The 16,589-nt window shown below is 34.8% G+C and overlaps 3 protein-coding genes across 3 annotated transcripts; 2 read left to right on the top strand and 1 right to left on the bottom strand.

Annotated features, from left to right (window-relative positions):
* The first annotated feature begins 1,102 nt into the window (after positions 1-1,102).
* LOC125843529 (probable mannitol dehydrogenase) lies at positions 1,103-3,685 on the top strand. Its single transcript, XM_049522639.1, has 5 exons — positions 1,103-1,308; positions 1,580-1,693; positions 2,425-2,938; positions 3,026-3,179; positions 3,286-3,685. The coding sequence occupies exons 1-5, from the start codon at positions 1,211-1,213 to the stop codon at positions 3,489-3,491; spliced, it is 1,086 nt and encodes a 361-aa protein (XP_049378596.1). The 5' UTR covers positions 1,103-1,210; the 3' UTR covers positions 3,492-3,685.
* A 362-nt stretch (positions 3,686-4,047) lies between these two features.
* Positions 4,048-6,725, top strand: LOC125843533 (probable mannitol dehydrogenase). The gene is made up of 5 exons (XM_049522644.1): positions 4,048-4,628; positions 4,898-5,011; positions 5,302-5,815; positions 5,892-6,045; positions 6,236-6,725. Exons 1-5 carry the CDS (start codon positions 4,552-4,554, stop codon positions 6,436-6,438), a joined length of 1,062 nt encoding a protein of 353 aa, XP_049378601.1. The 5' UTR covers positions 4,048-4,551; the 3' UTR covers positions 6,439-6,725.
* A 649-nt stretch (positions 6,726-7,374) lies between these two features.
* LOC125843530 (elongator complex protein 4) lies at positions 7,375-12,693 on the bottom strand. The gene is made up of 9 exons (XM_049522640.1): positions 12,540-12,693; positions 11,251-11,404; positions 10,902-11,128; positions 10,712-10,781; positions 9,675-9,831; positions 9,005-9,083; positions 8,567-8,726; positions 8,401-8,492; positions 7,375-7,950 (listed from the first exon to the last, which is right to left on the bottom strand). Exons 2-9 carry the CDS (start codon positions 11,381-11,383, stop codon positions 7,783-7,785), a joined length of 1,086 nt encoding a protein of 361 aa, XP_049378597.1. The 5' UTR covers positions 11,384-11,404; positions 12,540-12,693; the 3' UTR covers positions 7,375-7,782.
* Positions 12,694-16,589: the final 3,896 nt, after the last annotated feature.

The following is a 16,589-nucleotide window of genomic DNA, read 5'->3' as shown; positions in this document are numbered from 1 at the left end:
ATTCATATAGAGGTCAAATCTAAATCATTCTTGTTCAAGAAATACGCCACTAATGACCCTCAAATCATGTGTAAATTTTATGAGAGGAGAATCAAGAAGGAACAGGATTGTACCCGCACTATTATCAATAAAATATTTATGTTTCTTTAGATTTTATTTGTGTGGTTAATTTATTTTCCATATGTTTAAAATTTATCGCAAACACTTACATATACAAATATGTAATTGTTTATTTAGAGAATCACACACTTATAATTATCGATTATTTTTTTATAATCAGCAAACAATATTGGATTCCAACTTCCAAAGTCATTTTCAAAATAAATTCATGTGTTCACATTATTATTTAATACTATGAACTTGATAAGATAAGATAATTAATTTCATTGACCTTTTTTTACTTTAGAGAAAATGACAGGATAATGACGGTATAACAAACATGATTAACTTGTCTAAATTATGTTAAAGAATTAACCATCCCATTTAAGATGGTCAATGTTAGGTCATTGCGTAACCTAATGATTAATAAATTCAGTTGAAAATTCTGAGATTCAAGCCCACTTTTCTATCAAAATAGAAAATATTAGATGACTTTTTTTCAATCCGTTCAAATTTTATGAGCAAAATTAAACATAAGCATGTTCAGATATCGCAATTATAAAAAAAAATAATTTAAAAAATCAATATATTCTGGCTAACGACTATTCAAAAACATCACTTTTTTTAGACATCATAACAACCAGTCCATATTGGCAACACTATTGAAGAATTTAGTTCTCTAATACATCACCAATGACGTCAATCTGTTCCACACTTTTTTTTATTTTCCGTTCCGTATTCATATTTAAGTCAGATTAAATCTGTGTTCACTCATTTTTTGGGGATAACACTTTCAACAAGATCTGATCCACTTTCAGAGACTCGAGCTCGAAACCTCTAACCAAGAATAAAACAATCTCAATCATCTTACTGTAATTCATGTTAGTATCCGAATTTGATCCGACTAAATTTAGATTTGCATATTTTTAAAATAATGACATGTTTATTTATTTAAACCTTTAATTAATGAATAGCCCATCACTTGCACATTATTTCACCCATTTTCTATAGTTCCACCACCAATATTACTATTACTATTATATATTGGAACCACAACTTTATTCCATTATTCAACTTTTTCAACAATAGTGAAAAATTCAAGAATTGAGTTATGGAAAAATCACCAGAAGAAGTGCACCCTGTAAAGGTTTTTGGTTGGGCAGCTACAGACACTTCTGGAACACTCTCCCCCTTTAAATTCTCCCGAAGGTATTATTGCTCGAACTCTTTAAAAATATTTATCAATTTTTTTAAGAATCTGACACGGTCGCATAACATTCCATATAAATTTTTTTATTAATACAATAGCAACATATTCAGTATAGTCCTAAAGTGGAGTCCGAGGAATGTAGAGAGGTTGTTTCTGATAGTAAAGTAGTCCAGAAAAAAAGGTAACAAAAATAACATATAGTAACTACGACAAAATAATATGATAGACAAGTACGAGATTTTTGGTTAATTTTTTGTTTTGTGTTTGCAGGGAAACTGGTGATAAAGATGTGAAATTGAAGATACTTTATTGTGGTATTTGTCATACTGATCTTCATCAATTGAAGAATGAATGGGGATTTTCTAAATATCCTATGGTCCCTGGGTATGTTCTCAAATCTTATATTATTCAAATTATTAGGGTTTTGATCCTTTGAAACAACTCGATGAATTTAGTAGATTGTTTTAGGAGGTCCTAATGACTATAGATCGGAATCTATCCAATTTTAGAGTCAATTCGCTAGTGATATTGTCTGTTTTGGGTCTAGGCCTGCACAACTTTAAAATGCATCACTAGTGGGTAAGGTCTGCTTACTTATATATCAAACATCTCTTATGTGTTTTACCGATATGGGACTTCTTTATCTTAAGTTGGGGTGTCACATCCCACGTAATAGTGGGGTCTCGGGATGGTAGAGTTTACTCAAACCTTATCCCTACCTCAGAGATATAGAGGTTTTTTTTCGATGGACCTTCGGCTACGGTATCACCATAAATTTCAACAAGAGAAGTTGTTTTGCAACTGTATGAAGTTCAAAGAAAAATAAATGAAACTATTGATTCTCATGAAGTATTTTTTGAGTTATAGCAGCCAGGGTAAGTAGGAGCTTAGTAAGTTCATTTACGTTTTCACGCAAAAAATTTGTCCTTTGTCAAACATTAACGATTTAACTTATATACACCAACAATACAAAAGAGAATCTTGCAGTTCATTATATCTTGACCTCTTGTAGCTGGTAATTTGTCTTATTTTCAATGTCACTAATCCTACGTTTTATGGTCGGTGACCGTTAGTTATCTTTTGAGTGATCTGATAGTGTAAATATTCATATACAGTCATGAAATTGTGGGAGAAGTAACTGAGGTTGGTAGCAAGGTGGAGAAATTCAAAGTTGGGGATAAAGCTGGTGTGGGGTGCCTAGTTGGATCATGTAGATCTTGCGAAAACTGTAACAACGATATCGAGAACTATTGTTCTAAGGGAATAGCCACCTATAGTGCAATGTACCACGATGGAACCCCAACATACGGAGGCTACTCGGACATAATCGTTGTTGATGAACATTTCGTTGTTCGTGTCCCAGAAAACATGCCCCTAGCTGCTGCAGCACCTCTGCTTTGTGCTGGAATTACAACTTACAGCCCATTGAGGTACTTTGGACTAGATAAACCGGGTCTTCACGTTGGTGTAGTAGGTCTTGGTGGACTTGGTCATGTTGGTGTTAAGTTTGCCAAGGCTTTAGGGGTAAAGGTGACAGTTATTAGTACATCTCAAAGTAAACAGAAGGAAGCTATTGAACATCTCGGTGCTGATTCGTTTTTGATTAGCTCTGATCCGGATCAGCTACAGGTAACTAAAATGAAAAACAAATGTGTATTGTCATAAAATAACGTCTCGTAGACTTGTAGTACTTAACTATGGTTCTTGTTAACATAGGCTGCTATGGGCACAATGGATGGCATTCTTGATACAGTTGCTGCTACTCACCCTGTCCTACCGTTGATTGGCCTATTGAAGACTAATGGGAAACTTATCATGCTCGGTGGAGTTGCCAAACCTCTCGACCTACCCGTCTTTCCATTACTTATGGGTGAGTACATTACTCTTTCTATCTAGATTTTGACATGACCATACAAGGAATGTGTTTTAGTTCTTAGTTATAGTGTAAATAAGTCGAGAATTGTGTATTATGATAGGGAGGAAGCTCGTAGCTGGAAGTGGGATCGGAGGGATGAAAGAAACGCAAGAAATGATTGATTTTGCTGCAAAACACAATATAACAGCAGATATTGAAGTCATTCCAATGGATTATGTCAATACTGCAATGGAACGTCTCACTAAAGCTGATGTCAAGTATCGTTTTGTCATTGACGTTGCTAAGACCCTCAAACAAGATGAGTAGACGACTAAGTGTTCTTCTTCATGTAATTCTAGTATTTCATGATGTTTTGAAATGATGATTTTTGATTTCTTCTTGTGGAACATTACTTAAGAAAATGCATACATAATAAAGTTTGAGTGGCTTCTCAAATGTTGGAAACCAATTGAAGTCTTTTATCTTCAATGATAAGTTCTGGTAATGAAGCAAGTTTCAATTTTTCATACGCGGTGAAAAGTATTAGGTGATTTCTTATTATAGAACATTTTCTCGGAACAAGTTACATGGTACCTTATGCTAGTGGGAGATAGTATGTACCTGATGGATTAGTCAAGGTGCGAGAAAATTGGTCAAGATGCCATCGTCATAAAAAAAAAACATAGCAAGAGTATGGAGACAATGATATATGAGTTTTGCCACTTCTGATACTTCAGAAAGATGAATAAACTACAAGAAAAATCACAACTTCTTGATCTCATTCCATTGAACTAAAAATGATACTCCCTCTAAACCAATTTATGCGATATTATTTGACTTGACACAAAGTTTAAGAAAGAAAGAACGATTGTTGAAACTTGTGGTCTAAAATAACATGTTTGTGTGACTATAAATCACCTCATTAAGTATATAAATGCATCGGATTTTTTTAGAATTGACTAAAAAGAAAAGTGTGTCACATAAATTGGGACGGAGAGTGTATATTTTATTTGTCAGTTTCAATGTCAACCATTGTTTGATGACCACCCAAGATTACGAGAGGGTACCTCCATCTTTAATTAGAGATTTCGAATTTCAATATTCAAACAGGTACTGAACAAAGAGCGGAAACTAAACAAAACATTTTTTGTTTGAGTCACATAATTCTCAAGTCAATTATGAAGGCCAAATATGTTTTGTTTAAAGTCCACTCAAAAGAACACTTTTTTTCCAGTCCTTATTGGCAACTCTAGTAGTAAACAAAGCAAAGTTTTCAAAGAATTTAATTTATCTAAAAAGTTGACTAAATGCAATTTGTACCATACTTAAAACACCATAATAATATAGAGTTAATCACTGAACACTCTAGAAAAAATAAAAATCAAGAATGCACCATGTTGAGGCTTTTGGTTGGGCTGCTAGAGACACTTCTGGATTCCTCTCCCCATTCAACTTCTTTAGAAGGTATACATCCTTTTTATCATGTTTTTTTTCTTAATAATTATGATGTTCACGTCTATCTGAAACAACGTCTCTACCCCACAAAGGTAGGAGTAAGGTATGCACATAGACCCAACTTGTGGGACTACACTGGATATGTCGTTGTTGTTCACACTATAGTTGACTTCAACCACAACGTCCATCTAAACAATCTCATGTTTGGACAAGATTTTGTTTTTGATCATCTTGATTAATGTTTGTATTCTTTCGGTTTTCAAATGATGTGGTTGCAGGGCAACCGGCGATAAGGATGTTAAACTGAAGGTTCTTTACTGTGGTATCTGTCATTCTGATATTCATCAGCTGAAGAATGAATGGGGATCTTCTCTATACCCTCTAGTCCCCGGGTATCGTCTCAATTTTTAGATTCTCGACAACATTATTTTGACCTATGCTATTAAACACTCCAACTTACAAAATGATCATTTAGACACCTCCAAAGTTTATGTGTCACATCAGCATTGGGTGTCCACGAGACAAAGTGTGAACGATTTGAAGTGTCTAGATGTTCAATTTCAAAGTTAAGAGTGTTTTGTTGTCAATTGAAGTCAAGTTATGCGTCTTGTCTCAATTTAGAGTCATTCTTTGCATAGTTCAAATTGAATTCTAACTCTTATAGCTTAATTGATGGATGTAGACATGAGATCGTGGGCGAAGTAACTGAGGTAGGTAGCAAGGTAGAGAAGTTCACTGTTGGAGAGAAAGTTGCTGTCGGGGGATACTGTGGATCATGTCGATCTTGTGAAGACTGCATGAACAATCTTGAGAATTATTGCTCCAAAGGAATAGCCACCTATAATGCAATCTACAATGATGGAACACCAACGTATGGAGGCTACTCGAACATGATAGTTATCGATGAACATTTCGTGTTTCATGTACCAGAAAACTTGCCTCTAGCTGCTGCAGCCCCTCTGCTTTGTGCTGGGATTACAATGTACAGCCCGTTGAGATACTTTGGACTTGATAAACCAGGCCTTCATATTGGTGTAGTAGGCCTTGGCGGACTTGGTCACGTTGGTGTCAAGTTTGCCAAGGCCATGGGGCTAAAGGTGACTGTGATTAGTACATCTCGAAGAAAGCAGAACGAAGCTCTTGAACGTCTTGGTGCTGATTCGTTTTTGGTTAGCACTGATCCAGATCAGCTGCAGGTAATTTAGTACTTGTACCATCTACTGTCATAAAAATAACATTTTGGTACTCAACTTTTGGTTCCTGTATTCATAGGCTGCTATAGGTACAATGGATGGCATTCTTGATACAGTCTCTGCTGATCATCCCCTCGATCCACTGATCGGGCTGTTGAAGTCTCACGGGAAGCTTATCTTTCTTGGTGCACCTGACAAACCCGTCGAGCTACCAGTCTTTCCATTGCTTATGGGTGAGTAGTACCTGTTTCCTTTTCAAACTGTGAAAACAGTCTCTTCCGGAAATGCAGGGTAAGGTTGTGTACAAAAGACTCTATGGTCCGGCCCTTCCCCAAGGCATTGTGGGAGCTTAGTGCATCGAGCTGCCCTTTTATGGGCAAGAATGAACGGTTACTTTAGCTCCTATGCTTTGTATAATGACAGGAAGGAAGCTTGTAGCTGGAAGTGGGATAGGAGGGATGAAAGAGACGCAAGAAATGCTTGATTTTGCAGCAAAGCACAATATAACAGCAGATGTTGAAGTCATTCCAATGGATTATGTAAATACTGCACTGCAGCGTCTCACCAAAGGGGACGTTAAATACCGGTTTGTCATTGACGTTGGTAAGACCCTTCTAGCAGAGTGATTCCGAGTTTTACAAAAACAATATATCTAGTATAATCCCACAAGTGGAGTCTGGGAAAGGTGGAGTGTAACAACCTTACCTAAGAGTTATGTTTCATGTAATTCTAGTAGTTTATGATATTTTGGGCATAAAATGGCATTAGTTTAGAAACAGACCCTCAAAATGCGGCCCTATCATGGACCATGCATGAACACGGGATGCTTCGTACATCAGGATATCCTTTCAATATATTAGTTTAGAACATATATGATGTATTATGAGTAGCTTTCTCAAATATTGGAAATTGTTGAAAGTCTTTCAACTTTAATGCAGCCACACAACAACATACTAATGTCATCCCAAAAAGTGGGGTTTAGGAGGGTAGGATATACGCAAGCGTTACTCTTACCTTTGTAGGGATGGAAAGGCTGTTTCTGATAAATCCTCGGTTCAAAACAAATATAATCAAAGCATGATAGACAGAATCAACGCAGACACAACGATTAATTAATGAAAGGCTTCTTACAGTGGGAGTTATCAACACTGATAAGTTACTGTAATGCATATCCTTTCAATACAATAAAAAGAAAAAGAAAAAAAGGGCAGCCCGATNTTGGGCATAAAATGGCATTAGTTTAGAAACAGACCCTCAAAATGCGGCCCTATCATGGACCATGCATGAACACGGGATGCTTCGTACATCAGGATATCCTTTCAATATATTAGTTTAGAACATATATGATGTATTATGAGTAGCTTTCTCAAATATTGGAAATTGTTGAAAGTCTTCCATCTTCAATGCAGCCACACAACAACATGCTAATGTCATCCCACAAAGTGGGGTCTAGGAAGGTAGGATAAGCGCAGGCGTTACTCCTACCTTTGTAGAGTGGAAAGACTGTTTCCGATAGATCCTCGGTTCAAAACAAATATAATCAAAGTATGATAGACAGAATCAATGCAGACGCAACGATTAATTAATGAAAGGCTTCTTACAGTGGGAGCTATCAACACTGATAAGTTACTGTAATGCATATCCTTCAATACAATAGAAAGAAAAAGGAAAAAAGGGCACCCCGATGTACTAAGCTCCCGCTATGAATCCATGTCATAATCGTAAACTAAATCTTGCTACTGTAAAGCACTATGAATCTATAATACAGTGAGAAAAACTACGCGTCCTGGCAATCCTCTTCTTGAACGGCTTTCTTTGATGAAGTTCAGAGAATGTGACAGAAACATAAGAATGTTTGCAGGATCCAGCTTTCATATAACCTTGCAATCTGACAAAGTATAGATCAGCAATTCCAGCATTTGCAGCATGAAATAGGTTGAGAGAAATTGGAATCTCGCGCATAATTTTAACTAGAAGTCAAGGTTCCCGGTCTTAGAACTTCCAGAACAACTACCAGAAGTACCATATGAACTTCCACTTGAACCATCAACAGGGGCTTGATTAAGGCATTCTAAAACTAATGCCCTTCGCTTTCGCAGCTTCATTGAAAATGTTGTGGCTTCCAGAATTGCAGGAACCTGTTAAAAGATTTGGATCAACTTATCTGACAAGTTTGATGGATAGAAATATCATCCACACACACGCGCACACACACAAGGATGTTGATTAAAGCTCCAAAACAAATGTTTTATTCTGCAATTATCAAAGCCTATCATTGAAGTCCACCTTGCTGGTACTTCTCAATTATTTCTGATAATATTCATGTACCTTAATCATACTTAAGTTTTAGATAAGGAAAGAAGAGAAGCCTAAAAGCCAAGAATAAAGTCCATTCAGTCAAGTCGTATATGTTTATAAAAAATGTTTAGTTTCTCTGAGTTAAAAGCCAAGCATCATTTGAATCTGCACTAAAAAGCCAAGCTCATTTACCCATTATCAACAATAAGTAAAGAAAAGACTAAAAGTGTGCCCCAGAAAATTTTAGGACGGCATCAAACCTTGTAGTAAATTCAAAAAAGGTTATTCACCTGTGTATTTATGCGAGCTACTTTGTGTACACTAAGAAGGCCCAGCATGTCTTGGTAACCAGTTAGGAGCTTTGCCAATTCTTTGTCCTCATCTGCAGCAAGCTTTAATCACTTTTTATACTAAAACAAGATGAAACTTTCTTTAATGACTTAAACAAAGGTATACCAGGAATTGCTTTGACAGATATCAAGGTATCAGCCAGATGCTGCCACCTCTTTAAAAAGGCTGGTGAGACAAGTGCGGGTGGAAAGGATATGACCGCAACTGCACCTGAAGATCGAACCATGCCTTTCAAGGATCTTATAAAAGAGAGCATCTCCCAATCCTACAACGAGATGCAAATACAACATCAAATTTTGCAATGAACAGTCACACAGGGAAACATGAACCCAAATGGAGCACAAAACAGTTTCATCAAGCATTTGTTCTTACGTGACATCCTTCCTTCCCACCCTCACCCAGAAAAGAAAACCACCTTTATACAAACAACAAAAGACCATGATTTTAACAGCCTAGTTAGTCCCACAATGGTCAGTGATTAATACAGGCAAAAAAGTTACAAGCATAAACTAGACTACAAGTTACCAAAATTCAGAAAATAACCTTGTCAGAGAAGTCACACTGAGGTGAACATAGTGACTGAATGGCAATACGACCGGCACATGTGATGTTGCCATCAGATCTGACATTATATTAGGAAAAACTCTTACAACATATTCAACAGATCAATCCTGTATAATCAAAACTAAAGGAGCCACAGAAACAAAATTCACACCAATATAGTTCAAACAGGTAACAGAACTTAATTGACAAAAACAACAAATTGAAAGATCATCCTGATCATAGCAATATTGGGAAGGGGCCAAACTATAAAAAAATAGCAGAATTTGATGCTTCATTAACAATATCAGCAATTTATTAGTTCTTCTCAATGAAATCACTAGCTTAATGATGCCTATCATATGTGTGTGTGTATATTTCATGAAATGGTAATTGTTTCTCAATTCAGATGCAACGATGATGTTTTTGAATAAAAGAATGATTAACAATATCACATATTGTTACACGATTCAACTAACAAAAAGTACTATTCCGTCTCAGATTCCATATGAACAACTAATAAAAAGTACTATTCCGTCTCATATTCAGTTATAGTTGAAGTATCCTTATTCCTTGATTGGCCGACTTGACATTTGACAAATAGCAATTTTGGTTCATAAATCACAGCCAACATGACTATAACTGAATGTATGAAAAAAGGATATGCCAATACTTTGCTATTTGAGCTGAAAAGGTTGAGCAACGTTCAAGTAGAGGCGCTAGATTCGGAGAATCTCGAAGACTAATGCAATCAACCCGCTGCCCACTATAGAAGTGCCTTTCTAGGGGCTTTCGCAAGTCAAAATCGTTGCAATATTCAGCTTTCCCACCTGCATATATAATGCACACGCTAATCTTCAGATTCAGCATAAATCTCACTCTCAATTAACAGCATAATTACAAACAAAGGAATATGAAATCTTCTACATAGAGAGAGGGCAACTACAAAAAGAACATTGCACAAAGTACTTGATTACAGAAACATGACTCACACATAGAACGCTTATTGACCCCAAAGTCTTCAAACTGCCAGTCTTTATATCTTTATAATGGATGATAGTATTTCAAGAGTCGAGTGGGCAGAAACAAGGAGTTAAAAAATCAACAGAGACTACCAGATTAATAGTCAAACATATGCCCTTTGAGAATTTCTTTTAGAAGTAAAGTTCATGAACATAACTGGAGTATCACTAACACCCAAATCCTGGACAAGAAAGTCTCAACTGGCAAAAAGTTCTATTCAGTACGAGAGCTAGGTCGCAGAACTATATCTACATTCAGTGCCACTCATACTTACAAGCTGTTTAAGTGTAGAAACATATTATCGTGGCTTTAAGCAAACTGCAAAATAGTAAGTAGGCACTTCAAAAAGCATCATTTTGTTGAACGTATCACCAGAGACATAAAGGTTCATCTGTGTTCACTAGGGCATTATTGAGTCAATCTCACAACAGATTCCCCTTAACAGACTCGTGACAAGATCCATTTCCTCTTTCTTTACACTTTAACCAGTAAATGATATCATAGATATCTTTAGTCACCTCTTCACATGACAAAGACCAATTTGAAACAAACTTGAACTTGGATTTTGCAAGAAAAGAAATACCTTAATCAACTGAAATCAATATCTAGAGGAAAATAATCATTATATATCGTATGAGTTCAAAAGTGAATGAATTGAAGAAAATAAGACGTCAAGTGTGCTCATACCTCTTTGGCCCTCTGAATTTTGTTCCCCAAAGTACTTCTTATATTGCCAAGCGATTCTTAAATTTGCGTCCTGTGAATTGAAGTGGATCTAAAAGTTCACACTTATAGGAACCAACAAGGTCTACATTATCATGTACGATACACTCATTTATAATATTATATTATGATGTTGGGAAAGCAAGGTATTAACCTGTTCTGCAGGTCGTTCATGAGACTTCTCCTCCTTAGAAGCCATTGGACTAGGCAAAGTTCCAAGAAAGCCTCGTGGATCTCTTTCTGGGCTGGCATAAAGTAGGGTTTGCTTGTGAATCAGGCCCTGAGACATGAAATTTCTCAGTAAAAGCATATGATGAGGGGCCTCAGGGTCTTCCATAACCATGACTAGGCTTCCCAAAGTAAAGCCACCACCCAAAATCTCTGAAAAGATAATATAACAAACAAATGGAACAAAAGTTCATATATGTTTCTTTAGTAATAATAGAAAGAGAAATAATAATGACAAAGAAAAGAGACACTAAAAGAAGTGTAGTGGGAATTACGGTCAAGATCTGGTATGCCTGATGAAAGAAATGATGTGCCATTTGGACCAAGCTTAACTCCAGGAATCTGAGTTGTAGCTGCACTAGATATGTTTCGGGAAAAGCTGCCGCCTCGCGGTCTACTTGATGCCATGAAGCTTCTTATAGATCAACTCTTCATAAAAAGAAGGAAACAAAAATAGGAACAAAATCAAGCTTGACTTTATTGTAAGAATTTCAAATCATATGGTATGGCTAGCAAATGAAAATTTAGCAGCATCATATGAACTTATCATAGTAAAATCTTAACAGAACATAGACGTTAATTCTTTCTACACTTGTCACTTTCAAGCACAAATAAATTATCAAAGCAAGACATCGTGAAGGGCAGTGGCGAAGCAGGCAATAGCATATTCAATCCGCTCCAATAGGATATCAAAACAAATTCCATACGCACCATGAACAGTGTTATCAAAAGCGAAATGTGCAAAAAAGATCTAAGGTCCATTGGGGCTTAAAGCACAACGCACAAATAAAGTGTGTGGCTTTGATTAAGAAAGGCGCAAATGGAGAAAAAACAGATATATCAGTTGAAAAATATATATTAATTATAAGCATAAATACCATATATATGGACAAAGAAATTGGAAAAAAAAATTAGGATCAAATGAAATATCAATTGTTTAGTGTCGCCACTTCAGTAGAGGCTCCTTGACAAGAAAAGTATGTCTTAGATAGAGTCTTGATGACGACATTGAAGCACACATTAAGCTAAGCAAAGCACTCAACACGTTTTGAGCCTTGCTTCAGAGCTTAAGCGCACCTTTGAAAACACGGTTACGAAAAGAGCAATAAAACCTAAATGAAAGAGGAGAACAAAGAAGAAGTTTCTACTATAATTCTACAATTTTTATCTAATGTTTCTACATAACTTTGCATACGAACCTCAGCACTTAACTAATGCTTTTACATGTCAAATTACTCAATGCACTACCATATATCATGCTGGGCTGGAGTTCACAGCAAATCTTCAATCTTTATTCTATCAAGAATCACTGTCTATTATAGCAAAGATCACATTTTTTCTTCACATCTCAATTTTTTTTCTCTGCTTTACCGATCAATTCAAGACACCCACAATTTGAAACTTCAATTCACAATGATTTATCAAACTAAAAGCAAAATATCAATTGACATAAGAGATATACACTTCTGCTAAGCATTTTATCAAACAACTGGTGTGCATACTGTAAAATTACAACTATGAGACTCAAACTGCGACTAAAAGGAAAAACGAAACGAATGCTTACAAGTGATTATGCTTCTGAAGCTTCGTCTTCTTCGATTATGGCTCTCTACTTCTTAGAATTTGGACAAAAAAAATTGGGGAGCAAAGTTTAGAGCGGCAAAGTTAGTTTTTGTTAAATTGGGGGACTTGTAAATTTCTTGTCCTCCATCAATATGGGCCTTTAGTTGGGCTTATCTTTGGGCCGGCTCAAATTAACATTTTAAGGTAAGTGTTTAATCAATCGGAAACTTATAGAAATGACAATAGTTTATGAGCTAATTACTTAGATATATGCTAATTTGTAATATTAAGAATCATATNTTGATTATGCTACTGAAGCTTCGTCTTCGTCGATTATGGCTCTCTACTTCTTAGAATTTGGACAAAAAAAATTGGAGAGCAAAGTTTAGAGCGGCAAAGTTAGTTTTTGTTAAATTGGGGGACTTGTAAATTTCTTGTCCTCCATCAATATGGGCCTTTAGTTGGGCTTATCTTTGGGCCGGCTCAAATTAACATTTTTAAGGTAAGTGTTTAATCAATCGGAAACTTACAGAAATGACACTAGTTTATGAGCTAATTACTTAGATATACGCTAATTTGTAATATTAAAAATCTTACTCCCTCCGTTTCATAAAGAATGACCTGGTTTGACTTGGCACGGAGTTTAAGTAAATAAAGAAGATTTTTGAATCTTGTGGTCCTAAATTAAAGTTATGTCAAATGTACAAAATTGCCCTTAATCTTGTGGTCTTAAACATGCCACATGGAAAGCAAAAAGTAAAATGTTACCAAAAAAGGAAAGAGGTCATTATTTTTTAAACTGACTAAAAAGGAAAAGAGATCATTCTTAGTGAAACGGAGGGAGTATCATATTTTGGTGTATCCAGATACATCCAAATACATGTAACTCGAGATCTAGAGGATCAAAATTAGGTGTAATTTGCTCGAGATATACTATGTCCAAATGGGATCACACTAGATATATGTGTCTATACGTATGTATCTAGGGTACATAGATGCCACTGTCCTATACATAATTAAGAATTTTCTATTAGATCTTGAGGACGATACCCCTAGATACATGTATTTTTGTTACCAGATACGCTATAAAAGGGAGAGAGGCGAGCGAGATGTGGAGGGAGATAGTCATGTATCTCTGATATATGCGAATCACATTAGATACGTATATTTATATGCATGTATCTTGGATGCATAGATAAATCTTACTCGCCAATCGCCACTAGATACATGTATCTGAGATACATAGATAAATCTTCCTTTTTTTCGAACAAAACCGAACCCAAGCCTATGGTCGGTTTTTAAAAATTTAAAACCAAACAAACTCAAATAAAATCAATTTATTTAATCAGTTTGGATCATTTTTTATTCAAACCATAAGCACCCCTAATCAAGGATACAATGATAAATTTTAAATTAAATTATTAATAAATATAAAAATATAATATTATCTTTTGTGCTTAATTAAAAAATATCTCATAAATTAAGACGAATCGATCTTAGTCTCTGTCTGCATTTTTTTTCAAATTTGCAGTGTGGCAGAAGTACTTGCTGATTTGCCGTTATGGAGTTTTTTGGACTATTTTTCGACTTACATGTGACTTCTCTGCCAAATGGCAATCTACTTTAATTTCTTGTACTTAACTTGCCCATTCATTGACTACCTTGACATTTTCCTCATTTACATCTAAATATTTTTATTTTTTTAAAATTCATGCAACATAGTTTAAATTGATACGAAATTTAAGAAAAAATAGATTTCTGACTAATGTCAATGCAAGTCTTAGATGATGAATGGGGAATGACTTATGCCAAAGTCATGATCAAGTGTGATGTTTGTTTAATTATGAGTTTGGTTAAGAAATAAAGTTATACTCTTGAAAATCCAACAAATGGTTATATTAGAGTCAATGCCATGAGTAGATTTTCAAGAGCAACGTAACATGTAATTGCATGAGGTAAGTGTTAGGAAAAAGATTATTGGAGTGTGACGTCAACATCATGCCTATAACAAAGTTCGGTGATGGGCCATGGATGGCTTGAGTTAGAGTTATAGTTGAACATGACGTATGCTTGCTTAATGAATTTGATTAAGAAATAAAATTGTTCCTTTACTATAACAATAACTTATGACATGAGATAATATAAGCATTGATGACTTTTAGAATTTGTGATTCTAAATTTATCATAATATATATATGACTATAAAACGTAGACCTTAAAAATGTGATGCTACTAGTCGATTATTTTTTTAAAATCGAATATTATCGAGATGCTAATTACTAATACTAGCTAAAATAAATGTAGTTATTAATGCATAATAAACCTTTTAGATAAATAATAAAAAAAGGGTTGTAAATTATAAAATTACAACTTTAAGTGCTAATAACTAAATTTTAAATTTTTAATATTCTACTCTTACCTTAGCTAGATCCCTATATATAACAATCACCACATCACATGTAACAACATTTCACTATAACACCGTCAAGTTTTTTTCTAAATATTTTTTTTCTTGTTATGTTATATCATGCGTTCTTTATCATATAGTCTTTTGCTATTGCAATCAAACAATATATATATATACACTATTAAAATAATTAAAAGCTATTGACTTTAGCTGAATTCGTATATGAACGATGTATGCCTCTACCCTAGCATAACTAAATTTCTGGTATATACAATTGAATTTGTTTGTACTCGTAATGAAAAATTCTAGATCCTCCCCTGCACGGAGTTTGACAAGACGGGGCGGGGCGGGGTGGGTGGGGTGTTGGGGGGGGGGGGTGAAAGCTTGATGTGTATGTATATTGTGTTTGTTTCTCACGGGAATCCAGCCAGGGTTCTTCCTTTCACGAGTATCACTCTCTAAGCTATTATCTGTCACTTAGCTCTTATTTTAGGGCGTCTACACGTTTATTTTCCAGCACATATTATATATCATATATATATTATGTATACAACTAGTTTTTTTTTTTTGTTTTGTATATTATGTATGGCACTTTGTTTATAATTTGTTGTGTCACATTATTTATGTCTATAAAATCATATTTGTCACGCATTTGTTTCAACTCCTCCCACCCCCGCCTCATCATTATCATTTCTTTGCTTTCTTTAGTGTATATACTAGTTGTATAACTTGTATTAAATCCCTATGGAAATGTTTGGTGGCAATTGGGACCAAACTAGGACATTCCAAGATTCAAGGGTAAAAAGTTATATAATTAATGTGGATTTTAGTAATTAATTCAAGGGTATATTACTTTATCGTTAATGAGAAATTTTGAGTTCGGCCGAGTGTAGTCATTTCTGTTAGGAAGCGCTATATTCTCTCAATGTGAGACTTTTTCCAGCGCGAAACCAAATATTTACCTAACACTCGGTGAAAAATCAAAAAGTAAATGAAATAAGGATTGATAAAATAAAAAGGATATTAATCTCAAAAGTAAGTTCATGAGGTGAGAATTATACAAGACTATATAAAGAGTCTAATTTTATCTCTTCACGTCAATGTAGAAACTTTTTTCTTTGATTTCCCACATTGAAGCTTGACTATCCGAATTCACACATTACATGATTTACTTTTGGAGATGACGACCAGTATGAACTTTTTCATTTGATCCAGAAATTCGAACTTGAAATTTCGATCTAGTTAAGGCCTTAAGGGTGAATAATGTAGGAATTATCATGATGAATTTGAATGTAATCAAGAGATATATGCCCCTTCGGAATATCCGATAAAATTGAAACGATAGATAAGTGAGGATACTTTATATTTACTTGTTGCATCAAAACAAGCCTCTTAATATAATATTTAATTTTACTTTAATGAAACATCGTCATAGATAATGAAGATTCATATATAAGGTTTATTAAGGTACAAATATACAAAATATAATTAGAGACAGTACAGTTATTATTCGTTTTTTTCCAATGCATTAAATTAAATTCAGTGACCGTACATTTTGCCCATGACAAAATAAAGGTACCATTAACTGTTCCTCTGATATGTCCTCTCTAACCAAAAAAAAATAAAAATTCTTCAAATAATAAT

The sequence above is a fragment of the Solanum stenotomum genome, chromosome 11 (genome assembly GCF_019186545.1).
Source record: "Solanum stenotomum isolate F172 chromosome 11, ASM1918654v1, whole genome shotgun sequence".
NCBI classification, from domain to species: Eukaryota; Viridiplantae; Streptophyta; class Magnoliopsida; order Solanales; family Solanaceae; genus Solanum; species Solanum stenotomum.
The sequence above is the reverse complement of the archived record's forward strand: the minus strand, read 5'-3'. Positions and strand labels throughout refer to the sequence as shown.

Excerpts from the sequence above, each read along its gene's own strand:
- LOC125843529 (XM_049522639.1), top strand. The coding sequence starts at position 1,211 with ATGGAAAAATCACCAGAAGAAGTGCACCCTGTAAAGGTTTTTGGTTGG. Across the intron at positions 1,309-1,579 it reads CCCTTTAAATTCTCCCGAAG|GGAAACTGGTGATAAAGATG; the intron begins GTATTATTGCTC and ends TTGTGTTTGCAG. Across the intron at positions 2,939-3,025 it reads CTGATCCGGATCAGCTACAG|GCTGCTATGGGCACAATGGA; the intron begins GTAACTAAAATG and ends TTGTTAACATAG.
- LOC125843533 (XM_049522644.1), top strand. The coding sequence starts at position 4,552 with ATGCACCATGTTGAGGCTTTTGGTTGGGCTGCTAGAGACACTTCTGGA. Across the intron at positions 4,629-4,897 it reads CCATTCAACTTCTTTAGAAG|GGCAACCGGCGATAAGGATG; the intron begins GTATACATCCTT and ends ATGTGGTTGCAG. Across the intron at positions 5,012-5,301 it reads CTATACCCTCTAGTCCCCGG|ACATGAGATCGTGGGCGAAG; the intron begins GTATCGTCTCAA and ends TGATGGATGTAG.
- LOC125843530 (XM_049522640.1), bottom strand. The coding sequence starts at position 11,383 with ATGGCATCAAGTAGACCGCGAGGCGGCAGCTTTTCCCGAAACATATCT. Across the intron at positions 11,129-11,250 it reads AGGCATACCAGATCTTGACC|AGATTTTGGGTGGTGGCTTT; the intron begins GTAATTCCCACT and ends TTATCTTTTCAG. Across the intron at positions 10,782-10,901 it reads ATGAACGACCTGCAGAACAG|GACGCAAATTTAAGAATCGC; the intron begins GTTAATACCTTG and ends TTCAATTCACAG.